The sequence below is a fragment of the Vidua macroura genome, chromosome 39, assembly GCF_024509145.1.
Source record: "Vidua macroura isolate BioBank_ID:100142 chromosome 39, ASM2450914v1, whole genome shotgun sequence".
Lineage (NCBI taxonomy): Eukaryota > Metazoa > Chordata > Aves > Passeriformes > Viduidae > Vidua > Vidua macroura.
Genome location: NC_071609.1, coordinates 241488 through 258728, shown reverse-complemented (window position 1 = coordinate 258728; position 17241 = coordinate 241488). Strand labels below are relative to the sequence as shown.

At 57.6% G+C, this 17241-nt stretch overlaps 1 protein-coding gene across 1 annotated transcript; it reads left to right on the top strand.

The window, feature by feature from the left end:
- Positions 1 to 4885: 4885 nt before the first annotated feature.
- On the top strand, positions 4886 to 15202 carry LOC128821363 (basic proline-rich protein-like). Its single transcript, XM_054002350.1, has 6 exons — positions 4886 to 4930; positions 6449 to 7061; positions 11170 to 11475; positions 13170 to 13303; positions 13390 to 13503; positions 14960 to 15202. The coding sequence occupies exons 1-6, from the start codon at positions 4886 to 4888 to the stop codon at positions 15200 to 15202; spliced, it is 1455 nt and encodes a 484-aa protein (XP_053858325.1).
- The last annotated feature ends 2039 nt before the right edge of the window (positions 15203 to 17241 follow it).

The window sequence follows — 17241 nt, the reverse complement described above, 5'->3', positions numbered from 1 at the left end:
GGGACCCCAACATCTGGAACGGGGACCTGGAAGCCCAGATGAGGACCCCCCAACATCTGGGTGATGACCCCAACATCTGGATGAGGACCCCCCCTAACATCTGGACGAGGACATTTAAATCTGGATGGGGACCCCCAACATCTGGAATGAGGACGTTGAAATCCTGATGAGGACCCCCAACATCTGGCTGGGGACGCCAAGGTCAAGCTGGGCACCCCAACATCTGGATAAGGACCCCAACATCTGGCTGGGGACGCCAAGGTCCAGGTGGGGGACCCCAACATCTGGAACGGGGAACCTTGAAATCCGGGTGAGGACCCCAACATCTGGATGGGGACTTTGAAATCCAGATGAGGGCCCCCAACATCTGGCTGGGGACGCCAAGGTCCAGGTGGGCACCCCAACATCTGGATGGGGACCCCAACATCTGGAACGGGGACCTGGAAACCCAGATGAGGACCCCCCAACATCTGGACGAGGACGTTGAAATCTGGATGGGGACCCCCAACATCTGGAATGAGGACTTTGAAATCCAGATGAGGGCCCCAACATCTGGCTGGGGACGCCAAGGTCAAGGTGGGCACCCCAACATCTGGATGGCGACCCCAACATCTGGACGAGAGCCTTGCTCAGCGGGGGGGAAGGGACCCCCCCCCCAAACATCTGGACAAGGCCCCCCCCGCCCCCCAACATCTGGATTGTGGCAGGACCCCCCCCCCTCCTCCCCTCCCCCCCCCAAACATCTGGCGGGCGGGGCCGTCCCCAAATCAATAAATTCGGGTGACGCAAAAAAAAAAAAGGGGGGGGAGGGGCTTTTTTGGGGGTGCAGGGTGGGGGATGGGCGGGAATTTGGGGGGCTGGGAGGGGAATTTGGGGTGGGGGAGGGGCGGGGATTTGGGGGTGCAGGTGGGGGATGGGCGGGGATTGGGGGGATGGGCGGGAATTTGGGGTGGGGGAGGGGCGGGGATTTGGGGTGCAGGGTGAGAATTTGGGGTGGGGGATGGGCGGGAATTTGGGGTGCTGGGAGGGGAATTTGGGGGTGCAGGGTGGGGGATGGGCAGGAATTTGGGGTGGGGGATGGGCGGGAATTTGGGGGGCTGGGAGGGGAATTTGGGGGTGCAGGGTGAGAATTTGGGGTGGGGGATGGGCGGGAATTTGGGGGGCTGGGAGGGGAATTTGGGGGTGCAGGGTGGGGGATGGGCGGGAATTTGGGGTGCTGGGTGGGGGATGGGATGAGAATTGGGGTGGGGGGAGGGGCGGGCGGGAATTTGGGTGCCTCCCCTCCCCTCCCCCCCCGGGCCCGGTTTAAGCCTCTTAAGGGGCCCCGGCGGCCGCGGATTAACGGGGGGGGGGGGGAGGGGCGGGGGGGACCCCGCTCTGCCCCTCCCCCCACCCCTCCCCCCACCCCTCCCCAGCTGTGCCCGGCCCGCCCCTCCCCCACTCCCAGTTCAACCAGTCCGACCGGCCGGACCGGGAGTGGGGGAGGGGCAGGGGGGGGCACACCCCGCGCGCGCCCCTCCCCCACCCGCCCCCGCGGGGTGGCACCAGCGGTGTCCCCAAATCCCCCCGGTGTCCCCTCTGTGTCCCCAAGTCCCCCCCGTGTCCCTTTTGTGTCCCCAAATCCCCCCCGTGTCCCCAGGTCCCTTCTCGTGTCCCCTCTGTGTCCCCAAATCCCCTTCATGTCCCCCTCGTGTCCCCTCCGTGTCCCCAGGTCCCTTCTCGTGTCCCCTCCATGTCCCCAAGTCCCCTCCGTGTCCCCTCCATGTCCCCAAGTCCCCTCTCTGTGTCACTCCCATGTCCCCAAGTCCCCCCGGTGTCCCCATCGTGTCCCCAGGTCCCTTCTTGTGTCCCCTCCGTGTCCCCAAATCCCCTTCGTGTCCCCCCCGTGTCCCCTCTGTGTCCCCAGGTCCCCTCCAGGTCCTTTCCTGTGTCCCCCTCATGTCCCCAAGTCCCCTCTGTGTCCCCATCGTGTCCCCAGGTCCCTTCTCGTGTCCCCTCCGTGTCCCTCTCGCGTCCCCAAGTCCCCCCCGTGTCCCCTCCGTGTCCCTTTTGTGTCCCCAAGTCCCCTCCAGGTCCTTTCCTGTGTCCCCCTCGTGTCCCCAAGTCCCCCTGGTGTCCCCCTCGTGTCCCCAAGTCCCCCTCGTGTCCCCATCGTGTCCCCAGGTCCCTTCTTGTGTCCCCTCCATGTCCCCAAGTCGCCTCCGTGTCCCTTTTGTGTCCCCAAGTCCCCTCCATGTCCCCCTCGTGTCCCCAAGTCCCCTCTCTGTGTCACTCCCATGTCCCCAAGTCCCCCCTCGTGTCCCCATCCTGTCCCCAGGTCCCTTCTTGTGTCCCCTCCGTGTCCCCAAATCCCCTTCATGCCCCCCCCGTGTCCCCTCTGTGTCCCCAGGTCCTTTCCTGTGTCCCCCTCGTGTCCCCAAGTCCCCTCTGTGTCCCCATCGTGTCCCCAGGTCCCCTCCAGGTCCTTTCCTGTGTCCCTCTCATGTCCCCAGGTCCCTTCTCGTGTCCCCTCCATGTCCCCACATCCCCTTCATGTCCCCATTGTGTCCCTCTGTGTCCCCAAGTCCCCCCGGTGTCCCCTTCGTGTCCCCTCTGTGTCCCCAGGTCTCCCCGGTGTCCCTTTCGTGTCCCCAGGTCCCCTCCGTGTCCCCATCGTGTCCCCAGGTCCCTTCTTGTGTCCCTTTCGTGTCCCTTTTGTGTCCCCAAGTCCCCTCCGTGTCCCCCGGTCCCTTCTTGTGTCCCCTCCATGTCCCCAAATCCCCCTCGTGTCCCTCTCATGTCCCCAGATCCCCTCCGTGTCCCCTCCGTATCCCCCTCGTGTCCCCAAGTCCCCCTCTCTGTGTCACTCCCATGTCCCCAAGTCCCCTCCATGTCCCCTCTGTGTCCCCAGGTCCCCTCCAGGTCCTTTCCTGTGTCCCCCTCGTGTCCCCAAGTCCCCTCTGTGTCCCCATCGTGTCCCCAGGTCCCTTCTCGTGTCCCCTCCGTGTCCCTCTCGTGTCCCCAAGTCCCCCCCGTGTCCCCCTCGTGTCCCTTTTGTGTCCCCAAGTCCCCTCCAGGTCCTTTCCTGTGTCCCCCTCGTGTCCCCAAGTCCCCCTGGTGTCCCCTTCATGTCCCCAAGTCCCCCCAGTGTCCCTTCCGTGTCCCCTCTGTGTCCCCAAGTCCCCCTGGTGTCCCCATCGTGTCCCCAAGTCCCTTCTCGTGTCCCACTCGTGTCCCTTTTGTGTCCCCAAGTCCCCCCAGTGTCCCCTCCGTGTCCCCTCGTGTCCCCAAGTCCCCTCTGTGTGTCACTCCCATGTCCCCAAGTCCCCTCCGTGTCCCCTTCTGTGTCCCCAAGTCCCCTCCGTGTCCCCAGGTCCCTTCTTGTGTCCCTTTTGTGTCCCCACATCCCCTTCATGTCCCCCTCGTGTCCCCAAGTCCCTTCTCGTGTCCCCCTCGTGTCCCTTTTGTGTCCCCAGGTCCCCTCCAGGTCCCTTCCTGTGTCCCCTCGTGTCCCCATCATGTCCCCCTGTCCCTCTCTGTGTCCCCATCACGTCCCTGCTGATGCCACCATGTCCCTGTTGGTGTCCCCATGTCACCACCATGGCCCTGTGTCCCATCCCTGTCACTGCCATGTCCCCTCTGTGTCCCCATCCATGTCCCTGTCCCTGTCCCCTCTGTATCCCCATCCCTGTCCCTGCCATGTCCCCGTGTCCCCTCAGTGTCCCCTCAGTGTCCCCATCCCTGTCCCTGTCATCTCCCTTGTCCCCATCCCTGTCCTCCCCGTGTCCCCCCCTGTCCCCACCCCTGTCCCCATCCCTGTCATTGCCATGTCCCTCTCAGTGTCCCCTCAGTGTCCCCATCCCTGTCCCTGTCCCCATCCCCGTCACTCCCATGTCCTCCTGTCCCCTCTGTGTCCCTTTGTCCCCACCCCTGTCCCTGCCATTTCCCTGTGTCCCCCTCAGTGTTCCCATCCCTGTCCCCATCCCTGTCCCCCCGTGTCCCCATCCCTGTCCCCCCGTGTCCCCCCGTGTCCCCATCCCTGTCCCTATCCCTGTCCCTATCCCTGTCCCCGCTGTGTCCCCATCCCTGTCCCCATCCGTGGCCGTGTCCCCGCCGTGTCCCCCCCGTGTCCCGTGTCTGTCCCCGCCGTTGCCATGGCCACGGCGGAAAATAGGACACGGGGAGGGGCCGGGGACACCGGACACGGGGACACCGACAGGGACACGGGGACATGGGGACACCGGACACGGGGACACCGACAGGGACACGGGGACATGGGGACACCGGACACGGGGACACCGACAGGGACACGGGGACATGGGGACACCGACAGGGACAGGGGGACACCAGACACGGGGACATGGGGACATGGGGACACCGACAGAGACACCGGGACACCAGACACAGGGACAGTGACAGGGACACGGGGACACTGGACACAGGGACATGGGGACAGTGACGGGACACAGGGACACCGGACACAGGGACATGGGGACAGTGACAGGACACAGGGACACTGGACACAGGGACATGGGGACAGTGACAGGACACAGGGACACCGGACACAGGGACAGGGGGACACCAACAGAGACACGGGGACACCAACAGGGACACAGGGACACCGGACATGGGGACATGGGGACACCAACAGGGACAGGGGGACACCGGACATGGGGACATGGGGACACCGAACATGGACATGGGGACTTGGAGGGGACACGGAAAGGGACTGGGGGGACATGGGGACAGGAGGGGACACCGGACATGGGGACATGGGGACACTGACACGGACACGGGGACATGGGGACACCAACAGGGACACGGGGACACCGGACATGGGGACACTGACAGGGACACGGGGACAGGAGGGGACACGGAAAGGGACTGGGGGGACACCGACAGGGACATGGGGACAGGAGGGGACACCAGACATGGGGACGCTGACACGGACGTGGGGACACTGACACGGACACGGGGATGGGAGGGGACACTGGACATGGACATGGGGACACGGGGACACCGACAGGGACGTGGGGACAGGGACACGGACGTGGGGACACCGACAGGGATGGGGACACCGGACACAGGGATGTGGGGACAGTGACACAGACATGGGGACAGTGACAGGGATGGGGACATCAGACACAGGGACATGGGGACACCAACAGGGACAGGGGGACACCAGACATGGGGACATGGGGACACCGAACATGGACATGGGGACTTGGAGGGGACACGGAAAGGGACTGGGGGGACATGGGGACAGGAGGGGACACCGGACATGGGGACATGGGGACACTGACACGGACACGGGGACAGTGCCACGGACACGGGGATGGGAGGGACACTGGACATGGACATGGGGACATGGGGACACCGACAGGGACGTGGGGACACTGACACGGACATGGGGACACCTCGGGGACATGGGGACAGTGACAGGGATGGGGACACCGGACACAGGGACATGGTGACAGTGACACGGACATGGGGACACAGAGCTCCCAGTCCCCCCAGTATTCCCAGTATCCCCATCCCCCCAGTATCCCCAGTATCCCCAGTCCTCCCAGTATCCCCATCCCCTCCAATCCCCCCAGTATCCCCAGTCCCTCCCAGTCCTCCCAGTATTCCCAGTATCTGCAGTATCCCCATCCTCTCCAGTCCCCCCCAGTATTCCCAGTATCCCCATCCCCCCAGTATCCTCAGTATTCCCAGTCCCTCCCAGTCCTCCCAGTATCCCCATCCCCCCAGTATTCCCAGTATCCCCATCCTCTCCAGTCCCTCCAGTATCCCCAGTACTCCCAGTCCTCCCCAGTCCCTCCCAGTGCCCCTAGTATTCCCAGTATTCCCAGTATCCCCAGTCCTCCCAGTATTCCCAGTGCCCCAGTATCCCCATCCTCTCCAGTCCCCCCAGTATTCCCATCCCTCCCAGTGCCCCCAGTCCCCCCAGTGCCCCCAGTCCCCCCAGTCCCCCCAGTATCCCCAGTATTCCCAGTATTCCCAGTCCCCCCAGTCCCCCCAGTACCCCCAGTCCCCCCAGTGCCCCCAGTCCCCCCAGTCCCCCCAGTATCCCCAGTACCCCCAATCCCCCCAGTATCCCCAGTATTCCCAGTCCCCCCAGTATCCCCAGTATTCCCGGTTCCCCCAGTCCCCCCAGTATTCCCAGTACCCCCAATCCCCCCAGTATCCCCAGTATTCCAGGTCCCCCCAGTATTCCCAGTATTCCCAGTATTCCCAGTGCCTCCCCATCCCTCCCAGTCCCCCCAGTCCCCCCAGTCCCCCCAGTATCCCCAGTATCCCCAGTATTCCCAGTCCCCCCAGTCCCCCCAGTACCCCCAGTCCCCCCAGTATTCCCAGTATTCCCAGTATTCCCAGTATTCCCGGTCCCTCTCCCAGCCCCGCCCCTTTCCCCGCGCGCCGGAGAAGGGGGCGTGGCCCCCAGCCCCGCTCCTCAATCACGTGACCGCAGGTGCGCCCCGCCCCCTCCCACCCCACCCCCCCCCCCCCCTCCCTCCCCGCACCTGGCGCTCGCGCCGCGCCCGCCCGAACCCGCCCGGAACCGCCCGAACCCCTTCGGACCCACCCGAACCCCCCCCCCCCCGCGAAACCATCCCGAAGCCTTTCCGAAGCGGCCGAACCCATCCGAACCCGCCCGAGCCCACCCGAAGCGGCCGAACCCACCCGAAGCCTTTCCGAGGCGGCCGAACCCACCCGAAGCCTTTCCGAGGCGGCCGAACCCACCCGAAGCCTTTCCGAGCCCACCAGAGGCAGCCGAACCCACCCGAAGCCATCCCGAAGCCTCTCCGAGCCCACCCGAAGCCTCTCCGAGCCCACCCGAAGAGGAGCCGAGCCCTCTCCGAAGCCGGAGCCGAGCGCGGCCGAAGCGGGCGCCGGTGGCCGCGGTGGCCCCGGTGGCCCCGGCGGTGGCCCCGGGATGGTGGCGGCCCCCCCGGCCGCCGCCGCCGCCATGCGCCGGGGGTTCCTGGTGCCCGAGATCCGCCCGCTGGACCAGTACGACGGGGCTCGGGCTCGCAGCGCCGCCAGCCTGGCCTGGGCCATCGCCACCGGCTACGGCGGCGCCGGTAGGACCGGGCGGGGACGGCGACAGCGACAGAGCCGGGGGGAGGCGGGGGGGGGACACGGGGATGGCGGGGAGGGGGATGGGGGGGCGTTCTGCAGGGGGAGGGGCGGTTATCGGTAGTGGGGAGGGGTCCCCGTGGTACCGGAGGGGTCCCGGTGGTACCGGAGGGGTCCCCGTGGTACCGGAGGGGTCCCGGTGTTGGGGAGGGGGTCTCGGTACCGAATGGGGGGCGGTGGGTGGTGCCGAGAGCGGCTCCGGTACTGGGGAAGGGTCTCGGTATCGAATGAGGGGGGCTGGTGCCGAGTGCGGTACTGGGGAGGGGTCCCGGTGGTACCGGAGGGGGCTCCGGTATTGGGGAGGGGGGCTGGTACCGAGAGGGGTTCCGGTACTGGGGAGGGGTCCCGGTGGTACCGGAGGGGGTTTTGGTACCGAATGGGGAGTCCCGGTACTGGGGAGTGATCCCGGTACTGGGGAGGGGTCCCGGTGGTACCGGAGAGGGTTCCGGTACCGAATGGGGGTCCCGGTACTGGGGAGGGGTCCCAGTACTGGGGAGGGGTCCCGGTACCGAATGCGGGGGTCTGGTGCCGAGTCCGGTACTGGGGAGGGGGTCTCGGTACCGAATGAGGGGGGCTGGTACCGAGAGGGGTTCCGGTACTGGGGAAGGGTCCCGGTGGTACCGGAGGGGCTTCCGGTACTGGGGAGGGGTCCCGGTATTGAGGAAGGGTCCCGGTACTGGGGAGGGGTCCCGGTGGTACCGGAGGGGTTCCGGTAGTGGGGAGGGGTCCCGGTATTGAGGAGGGGTCCCGGTATTGAGGAGGGGTCCCGGTCCCGGCGGGATGCGGTTAAAGGGGGGGGTGGGAGATGCTCTGGTCCGGGGAGGGGTCCCGGTGGTACCGGGGAGGTTCCGGTACCGTGGGGGGGTCCCGGTATTGGGGAGGGGTCCCGGTGGTACCGGGGGGGTCCCGGTACCGTGAGGGGGGGGGGGTCCCCAATCCCGGGATTCCCCCCCCTCCCCCCCGGGCGCTTTTGTTGCAGTCTGGGGGAGGCGGCCGTGACGTCACAGCGTGACGTCACAGGGCGGGAACCCCCCCCTCGTTGCGCCCCGCCCCCTGCGGTGCTGGGGGGGGGAGGTAGGGAGGGGTCGCCCCCCCCCCCAAAAAAGAGGGACCCCTCCCCCAGGTGTTCCCCCCCCAGGTGAATTTTGGGACCCCACAGATGTTTCAGGGACCCCCCCAGATGTTTCGGGGACCCCCCCGGTGAATTTTGGACCCCCCAGATGTTTTAGGACCCCTCCCATGACCCCCCAGGTGAATTTTGGGACCCCCCAGGTATTTTTTGGGACCCCCCCCAGGTGAATTTTGGGACCCCCCCAGGTGTTTTGGGGACACCCCCAGGTATTTTTTGGACCCGCCCCCCAGAGGTTCCTCCCCCCCCAGGTGTTTTTTGGGGACCCCCCAGGTGAATTTGGACCCCCCCAGCTGTTTTGGGGACTCCCCCAGCTGTTCCCCCCCCCAGGTGAATTTTGAGACCCCCCAGGTATTTTTTGGGACCCCCCCAGGTGAATTTGGGACCCCCCAGGTGTTTTGGGGACACCCCCAGGTATTTTTTGGACCCGCCCCCCCAGAGGTTCCTCCCCCCCCAGGTGTTTTTTGGGGACCCCCCAGGTGAATTTTGGGACTCCCCAGGTGAATTTGGACCCCCCAGGTGTTTTAGGACCCCCCCAGGTGAATTTTGGGACCCCCCCCCAGGTGTTTTTTGGGACCCCCCCAGGTGAATTTTGGGACCCCCCAGGTGTCCCCCCCCCTCCCAGTCCCTCCCAGTCCCTCCCAGTCCCTCCCAGTTCCCCCCCAGGGGTCAAAGTCCCCCCCCGCCCCCCCCAGGCGCCCTTTGGCCGGGGGGAGGGGCAGGGGGCGGGGCCAGGTGGGGGAGGGGAGGGAGCGATTTACACCTGGGGGGGGAGGGGCAGGTGAGGCTCACAGGGGACAGGTGAGGGACAGGTGAGGGTCCAGTGGGTGCCATGGACAGGTGAGGGTCCCATGGGTGCCATGGACAGGTGAGGGACAGGTGAGGGTCCCATGGGTGCTTTGGGACAGGTGAGTGTCCTGTGGGACATGTGAGGGTCCCATGGGTGCTGAGGGACAGGTGAGGGTCCCACGGTGCTGTGGGACAGGTGAGGGACAGGTGAGGGTCCAATGGGTGCTGTGGGACAGGTGAGGGTCCTGTGGGACAGGTGAGGCTCCCATGGGTGCCGTGGGACAGGTGAGGGACAGGTGAGGGTCCAATGGGTGCCATGGACAGGTGAGGGACAGGTGAGGGTCCCATGGGTGCTTTGGGACAGGTGAGTGTCCTGTGGGACAGGTGAGGCTCCCATGGGTGCTGTGGGACAGGTGAGGGTCCCACGGTGCTGTGGGACAGGTGAGGGTCCCATGGGTGCCATGGACAGGTGAGGGACAGGTGAGGGTCCCATGGGTGCTTTGGGACAGGTGAGGAGCCCATGGGTGCTGCGGGACAGGTGAGGGACAGGTGAGGGTCCCATGGGACAGGTGAGGGTCCCATGGGTGCTGTGGGACAGGTGAGTCCCCAGGTGTCCCCAGGTGTCCCCCTGGGTATGGCCCTTCCCCACACAGGTGAGGGCGTGGCCCCCACGGGCTGCCAGGGCCCCTCCCCCACCCACCTGTGGGCGTGGCCCTGCCCCACCCCCACCCCTGGAATGTGCCCCTCCCCCACCCGTGGGGCCCTGGGCCGGGATCCTGGGGGCTCCTCCTGGTCCTGCTTGAGGTCTCCATGACCAATTTTGGGGTCTCCAGGGTTGATTTTGGGGTCTCCATGACCATGGTTGGGGTCTCCAGGAGCAATTCTGGGGTCTCCAGGGTCCGTTTTGGGGTCTCCATGGTCATTCTTGGGGTCTCCATGGCCAATTTTGGGGTCTCCATGGCCATGGTTGGGGTCTCCATGGTCGGTTTTGGGGGTCTCCATGACCACTGAGGTTCCGTGTGGTCCTTGGGGTCTCGGTGCTCATTGCTGGGGTCTCCATGACCATGGTTGGGGTCTCCATGGTCCTTGAAGGTCTCCATGGTCATTCTTGGGATCTCCATGACCATGGTTGGGGTCTCCATGGCCATGGTTGGGGTCTCCATGGTCCTTGAAGGTCTCCATGGTCATTCTTGGGGTCTCCATGGCCATGGTTGGGGTCTCCATGGTCGGTTTTGGGGTCTCCATGACCACTGAGGTTCCGTGTGGTCCTTGGGGGTCTCGGTGCTCATTGCTGGGGTTCGTGGTGGCTCCGTGCTCAGTCGGTGGCGGGTCCGTCACGGGTCAGTGTCCGTGTGTCCGTGGTCAGTCTGTGGTGGGTCAGTGTCCATCTGTCCATGGTGTGTCCATGGTCAGTCCATGATGGGTCAGTGTCCATCTGTCCGTGGTCAGTGTCCATCTGTCCATGGTGTGTCCATGGTCAGTCCATGATGGGTCAGTGTCCATCTGTCCATGGTGTGTCCATGGTGGGTCAGTGTCCATCTGTCCGTGGTGTGTCCGTGGTCAGTCCGTGATGGGTCAGTGTCCATCTGTCCGTGGTGGGTCAGTGTCCATCTGTCCATGGTGGGTCAGTGTCCGTGGTGGGTCAGTGTCCATCAGTGTCCATCTGTCCATGGTGTGTCCGTGGTGGGTCAGTGTCCATTGGTCAGTGTCCATCTGTCCATGGTGTGTCCATGGTCAGTCCGTGATGGGTCAGTGTCCATCTGTCCGTGGTGGGTCAGTGTCCATCTGTCCATGGTGGGTCAGTGTCCGTGGTGGGTCAGTGTCCATCAGTGTCCATCTGTCCGTGGTGGGTGTCCATCTATCCATGGTGTGTCCATTGGTCAATGTCCATCTGTCAGTGTCCATCTGTCCATGCTGTGTCCATGGTGGGTCAGTGTCCATCTGTCCGTGGTGGGTCCATGGTGTATTAACCCAATTTTAACCCTTTCATTCCCATTTTTAACCCATTTTAACCCTTTCTTTCCCATTTTTTGACCAAAACTCCCCGTTTTTTGACCCAAATTTCCCGTTTTTTCCCCATTTTTTACCCCAAACTCCTCTTTTTCACCCCAAAATCCCCTTTTTCGCCCCCCCAGGGAACGTCCCCGAGGAGCTGCGGGACCCCTTCTACACCGACCAGTACGCCCAGGAGCACCTGAAGCCGCCGGTGGAGCGCCTCCTGCTGGCCTCCGACATCTACTGCAGGGCCTGGAGCCACGCCCTGGCCACGCCCTGCCAGGCCCCGCCCCCCGGGGCCACGCCCGCGGCCCCGCCCCGCCCCGAGCCCCCTCCCCAGGATTTGGGGGCGCTGCTGGCGCTGCTGGCGGGGAGGGGGGGTCCCCCCAACCCTGCAGGGGGTCCCGGTCAGGGCCCAGGACCTGCAGCAGAGACCCATCCGCATGGTACTGGGAGCACTGGGAGGGACTGGGAGGGACTGGGAGGGGACTGGGAGGGGACTGGGGGGGGACTGGGAGGGACTGGGATGGACTGGGAAGGGTTTGGGGGGGATTGGGAGGGGACTGGGATGGACTGGGAGGGACTGGGAGGGGATTGGGGGCGACTGGGAGGGACTGGGAGGGACTGGGAGGCAGTTAGGGGATACTGGGAGCACTGGGAGAGACTGGGAGGGGCTTGGGTGGGACTGGGATGGGACTGGGGGGGACTGGGAGGGGATTGGGGGGGACTGGGAGGGGTTTGGGGGGGATTGGGGGGGGACTGGGATGGACTGGGATGGACTGGGAGGGGATTGGGGGGGACGGGGAGGGGATTGAGGGGTACTGGGAGCACTGGGAGGGACTGGGAGGGGCTTGGGTGGGACTGGGAGGGACTGGGAGGGAACTGGAGGGGACTGGGAGGGGTTTGAAGGATACTGGGATTGGACTGGGATGGACTGGGATTGGACTGGGAGGGGTTTTGGGGGACTGGGAGGAACTGGGAGGGACTGGGAGGGAACTGGAGGGGACTGAGAGGGGTTTGAAGGATACTGGGAGGGACTGGAGCGACTGGGAGAGGTTTGAGGGATACTGGGAGCACTGGGAGGGACTGGGATGGGATTGAGGAGTTTACTGGGAGCACTGGGAGGGACTGGGAGGCATTTGAGGGATACTGGGATGGACTGGGAAGGGATTGAGGGGGACTGGGAGGGACTGGGAGTGACTGGGAGGGGTTTGGAGGGGACTGGGAGGGACTGGGAGGCAGTTTGGGGGATACTGGGATGGACTGGGAGGGACTGGGAGCGACTGGGAGGGGTTTGAGGGATACTGGGAGCACTGGGATGGGATTGAGGAGCTTACTGGGAGCACTGGGAGCTTACTGGGAGCACTGGGAGCCGCCTGAGCTCCCCCTCGTTAATCTCATTAATTCTCAGCCGTTTTAATTGGCCGTTAATTGGCTCGGGCCAATCCCATTAACCCTCCCCGCCCTGTGACCACGCCCCCTTTTCAATGACCACGCCCCCTCCTGGTTGGCCACGCCCACCCCGCGGGTCCTGGAAGGGCGGGGGAGGCACCGGGACCCCCCAAAATCCCCCAAATTCCCTGGGACCCCCCCAAAATCTCCCCAAAATCCCCCAAATCTCCCCCAAATCCCCCCCAAATGCCCCAGGGACCCCAAAAACTCTCCAGGGTCCCCAAATTTCCCCCCCCAGGACCCCCAAACCCCAAATTTCCCCCCAAATTTCCGTCCCCAAACCCCCCCCAAAACCCCCAAATTTCCCTCCCCAAACCCCAAATTTCCCCCCCAAAACCCCAAATTTTCCCCAAATTTCTCCCCCAAACCCCCAAAAATTCCCCAAAACCCCAAATTTTTCTCAAATTTCCCCCCGCCATGACCCCAAACCCCCAAATATTTCCCAAATTTTCCCCCAAATTTGCCCCAAAACCCCAAATTTTACCTCAAATTTGCCCAAAACCCCCAAATTTTACCCCAAATCCCCCCTCGGACCCCCAATTTTCTCCCTAAAACCCAAATTTCCCCCCCAAAACCCAAATTTTTTTCCCAAATTTCCCCCCAGATTTGCCCAAAACCCCAAATATTTCCCGAATTTTCCCCCAAATTTGCCCAAAAACCCCAAATTTTTCCCCAAAACCCCTCCCAGGGCGCCCACCTGGCGCTGATCGATTCCCTCATGGCCGCCTTCGTCACCGAGGCCACCCGAAATTTGGGGTCCCCCCCCGGAGCCCCCCGGGACCCCAAAATTGGGAACCCAAAATTTTGGCTTGGTTGGACGCGGTGAGTTGAAATTTTTGGGGTTTTTTTGGGGGTTTTTTTTTGGGTGAAAAGGGGAAAAAATCGGAATTTTGGGTGGTTTTTTTTAGGTGAATCGGAAGCTGCAGGAAAGCACCGAAAAAGAAGGGGGGGGGACACCCCAAAATTCGGCCTCGCCCCAAAATTTGGGGGGCAGCGAAGCGGCTCCGGCGTGCGCGCACAAGGTGGGTGGGAAATTTGGGGGGGAGCCTAAAAAAATCCCCCAAAAAATGGCAGGGAAATGGGTAAAAATGAGGAAAAAATGGAATAAAACAGGTAAAAAAATGAGGAAAAATAGCGGGAAAATGCCTCAAAAATCCCCACAAAAACCCCAAAAAATCCCCAAAAAATCACAAAAAAATCCCCAAAACATCCTCAAAAATCCTAAAAAAAATCCCAAAAATCCATTTAAAAAAATCCACAAAAAATCCTAAAAAGTCCCAAAAAAATCCTCAAAAAATCACCAAAAAAATCCCCCAAATTTAAAAAAAAAATCCTAAAAAAATAAAAAAAAAGTCATAAAAAAATCCTAAAAAATTTCATTAAAAAATCCTAAAAAATCCCAAAAATCCACACAAAATCCAAAAAAATCCCCCAAAAATCCCCCCAAAATCCCCAAAAATTAAAAAAAAAATTCCAAAAAAATCCTAAAAAATCCTAAAAAATTCCAAAAATCCCCAAAAAATCCCTAAAAAATCCGAAAAAATATCCTAAAAAATCCCCAAAAGTCCCCCAAAAATTTACTAAAAATTCCACAAAAAATCCACCAAAATTCCCCAAAAAATCTCTAAAAAATCCCAAAAATTCTGAAATAATTCCCAAAAAAATCCTTAAAAAATCTGAAAAAGATCGTAAAAAATCACAAAAAATCTACAAAAAATCCTAAAAAATCCCCAAAAAATCCTTAAAAGATCCACAAAAAATCCCGAAAAAATTCCTAAAAAATCCTAAAAAAAAATACAAAGAAATTCACAAAAAATCTGCAAAAAAATCCCAAAAAATCCCTAAAAAATTCATTAAAAATCCTTAAAAAATCCTCACAAATCCCAAAAAAATCCACAAAAAATCCCCAAAAAACCCCGTAAAAAATCCCCAAAAAACCCCATAAAAAATCCGAAAAAATCCCCAAAAAATTGCAAAAAAATTACAAAAAAAATTTCCTAGAAATTATAAAAAAATTACCAAAAAATCTCTAAAAAATCCCCAAAAAATCCCAAAAAATCCCCAAAAAATCCTAAAAAAATTCCTAAAAAGTCCCAAGAAATTGCCAAAAGATCCTAAAAAAATACCAAAAAATCCCCAAAAAATCCCTAAAAAATTCAGTAAAAATCGTCAAAAAATCCCTACAAAATCCTAAAAAATTCCCAAAAAAAATCCTAAAAAATCCCCCAAAAAAATCCCTATAAAATCCGAAAAAAATCCTAAAAAATAACAAAAAAAATCCACAAAAAAACAAAAAATCCACAAAAATCCCCAAAAAATTACCAAAAAATTTACGAAAAATCCCCAAAAAATCCCCAAAAAATCCAATTTTTCCCCAAAACCCCCTTTGTGCCCTATGTGTGGCGCCGGCTCGGAGCCCTTCGGGGCCCCCTCCCCACCTCGGGCTCCCCCCTTTGCTGACCCCCCCTCTTTTCTCAGTGTCCCACCCGCTGGTACTGGAAGTTGGTGCCCGTAAGTGGGGGCTGCACTCCGGCCCCAAATCCTCTTTTTTCACCCCAAAAATCCCCCAAAAAACCCCAAAAACTCGACAGAAAATGTGGCAAAATGGCTTCCAAAAGGTTCCAAAAGGAATCCCTGAAAATGAGGGAAAAAAGGCAAAAAATCCACGAAAAAATCCCAAAAAATCCCCCCAAAAAATTCGTAAAGAGTCCCAAAAATTGACAAAAAATGACTAAAAAAATTCTGAAAAAATCCTTAAAAATCCCCAAAAAATCCTAAAAAAAATTCCTAAAAGGTCCCAAGAAATTGCCAGAAAATCCTAAAAAAATACCAAAAAATCCCCAAAAAAATCCCTAAAAATTCAGTAAAAATCCTCAAAAAATCCCTAAAAAATCCTAAAAATTCCCAAAAAAATCCTAAAAAATCCCCCAAAAAATCCCTATAAAATCCGAAAAAAATCCTAAAAAATAACAAAAAAAATCCACAAAAAAATCCTAAAAAAATTCCCAAAAATTACAAAAAATTTACTAAAAATCCCCAAAAAATCCCCAAAAAATCCAATTTTCCCCCAAAACCCCCTTTGCTCCCCTATGTGTGGCGCCGGCTCGGAGCTCTTCGGGGCCCCCTCCCCACCTCGGGCTCCCCCCTTTGCTGACCCCCCCTCTTTTCTCAGTGTCCCACCCGCTGGTACTGGAAGTTGGTGCCCGTAAGTGGGGGCTGCGCTCCGGCCCCAAATCCTCTTTTTTCACCCCAAAAAATCCCAAAAAACCCCAAAAATCCTTCCCCGCCTGCTCCAACCCAGCCCAGATTTTTGGGGGGTTGAAACTCCCCCAAAATTTGGCGTCAATGGGAATTTCCTGCTTGGATTTGGGGGTGCTGAGGGGGAAAATAATTTTTAAAAAAAGGGGAAAAATGGAATTTAACGGAGGAAATATGAAAAAATTAATGGGAAATGTGTGGGGGGGTGATTGGGGAAAAATATTTAGGGGGAATAAAAAATAAAGTGGGAAAATTGAGAAGGGATTTTTAGGTAATTGGGGAGAAATTAAAAAAAAAAAAGGCAAAAAATGAAAAAAAATTGGGGGAAAGTTTTAAAATGGAAAAAATGGGGAAAATTCAAAGAGCTGGAAAAAGTTGGGGAGAAATTTTTTTTAGAATTGGGGAAAAATGGAAAAAAAATTAAAAAATAAAAAGAGAAAAAAAAGAGGAAAATTTGGCAAAAATTCAAAATAAATTGGTAAAAATGGGAAGAAAATTTATAAGAAATTGGAAAGAATTAGAAAGAAATTTTAAATGAATTTTTTTAAAATTTGGAAAAAATTGGGAAAAAATTCAGAAAAAAAATCAGAAAAAAAATTGGAACAAAAGGAAAAAATTTTTAAAAAATTGGGGGAAAAAATCACGAAAAATTCGGGAAAAAACATTAAAAAAAAAAAAGAATTCAGAATATTCCACCAAAAAAAATTCCGGAAAATTGAACAAAATTTTTGGAAAAAAAAATTAAAAAAAAAATTTAAATTTGGGGAAAAAAAATTAATTTTTTTTTTTTAATTAAAAAAAAAATAAAAAAAAATCCAAAAAAAAAAACCTAAAATCCCCCAAAATTTTGGGGTTCTGGGACCCCCCCCAGCTCCTCCCCCCCCCTCCCTTTTCTGTGTCTTGCGTCGAATTCTGCGTAGGGGGGCGGGGCATGCAAATGAGACTGTGTGGCATGCAAATGAGGGGTGGGGCATGCAAATTATGGGGCGGGGCTTGAGGACACCCCACCCATTTTTAGGCTTTTTTTATTTTTTAGGTTTTTTTTCCTTTTTTTGGGGTTTTTTTTCATCTCCTCCCCAATTTTTTTTAATTTTTGGGGTTCCCTCCTCATTTTTGGGGTTATTTTCCCATTTTTTTCCATTTTTTAATCCTTTTTTCCTTTTTTTTTTTCCCTCTTTCCCCCCTTTTTTTCCCTATTTTTTTTTTTTTTTGCATTTCCCCCCCAATTTTTTCCATTTTTTCCAAATTTTTTTTCCCCATCTTTCTCCAAACTTTTTACAAATTTTCACTGCTCCCCTTTTTTGAGGCATTTTCTCATTTTTGAGGCCCAAATTTTGGGTATTTTTTTCTTTTTTTTTCCTCTTTAAATCCCTTTTCCCCCCATTTTTCCCTCTTTTTTTCACCCATTTTCCCCAAATTTTCCCTATCCCCCCATTTTTGGGGACACTCTTTCCATTTTTTTGGGGTATTTTTCCCTTCTTTCCCCTCTTTAAATCTATTTA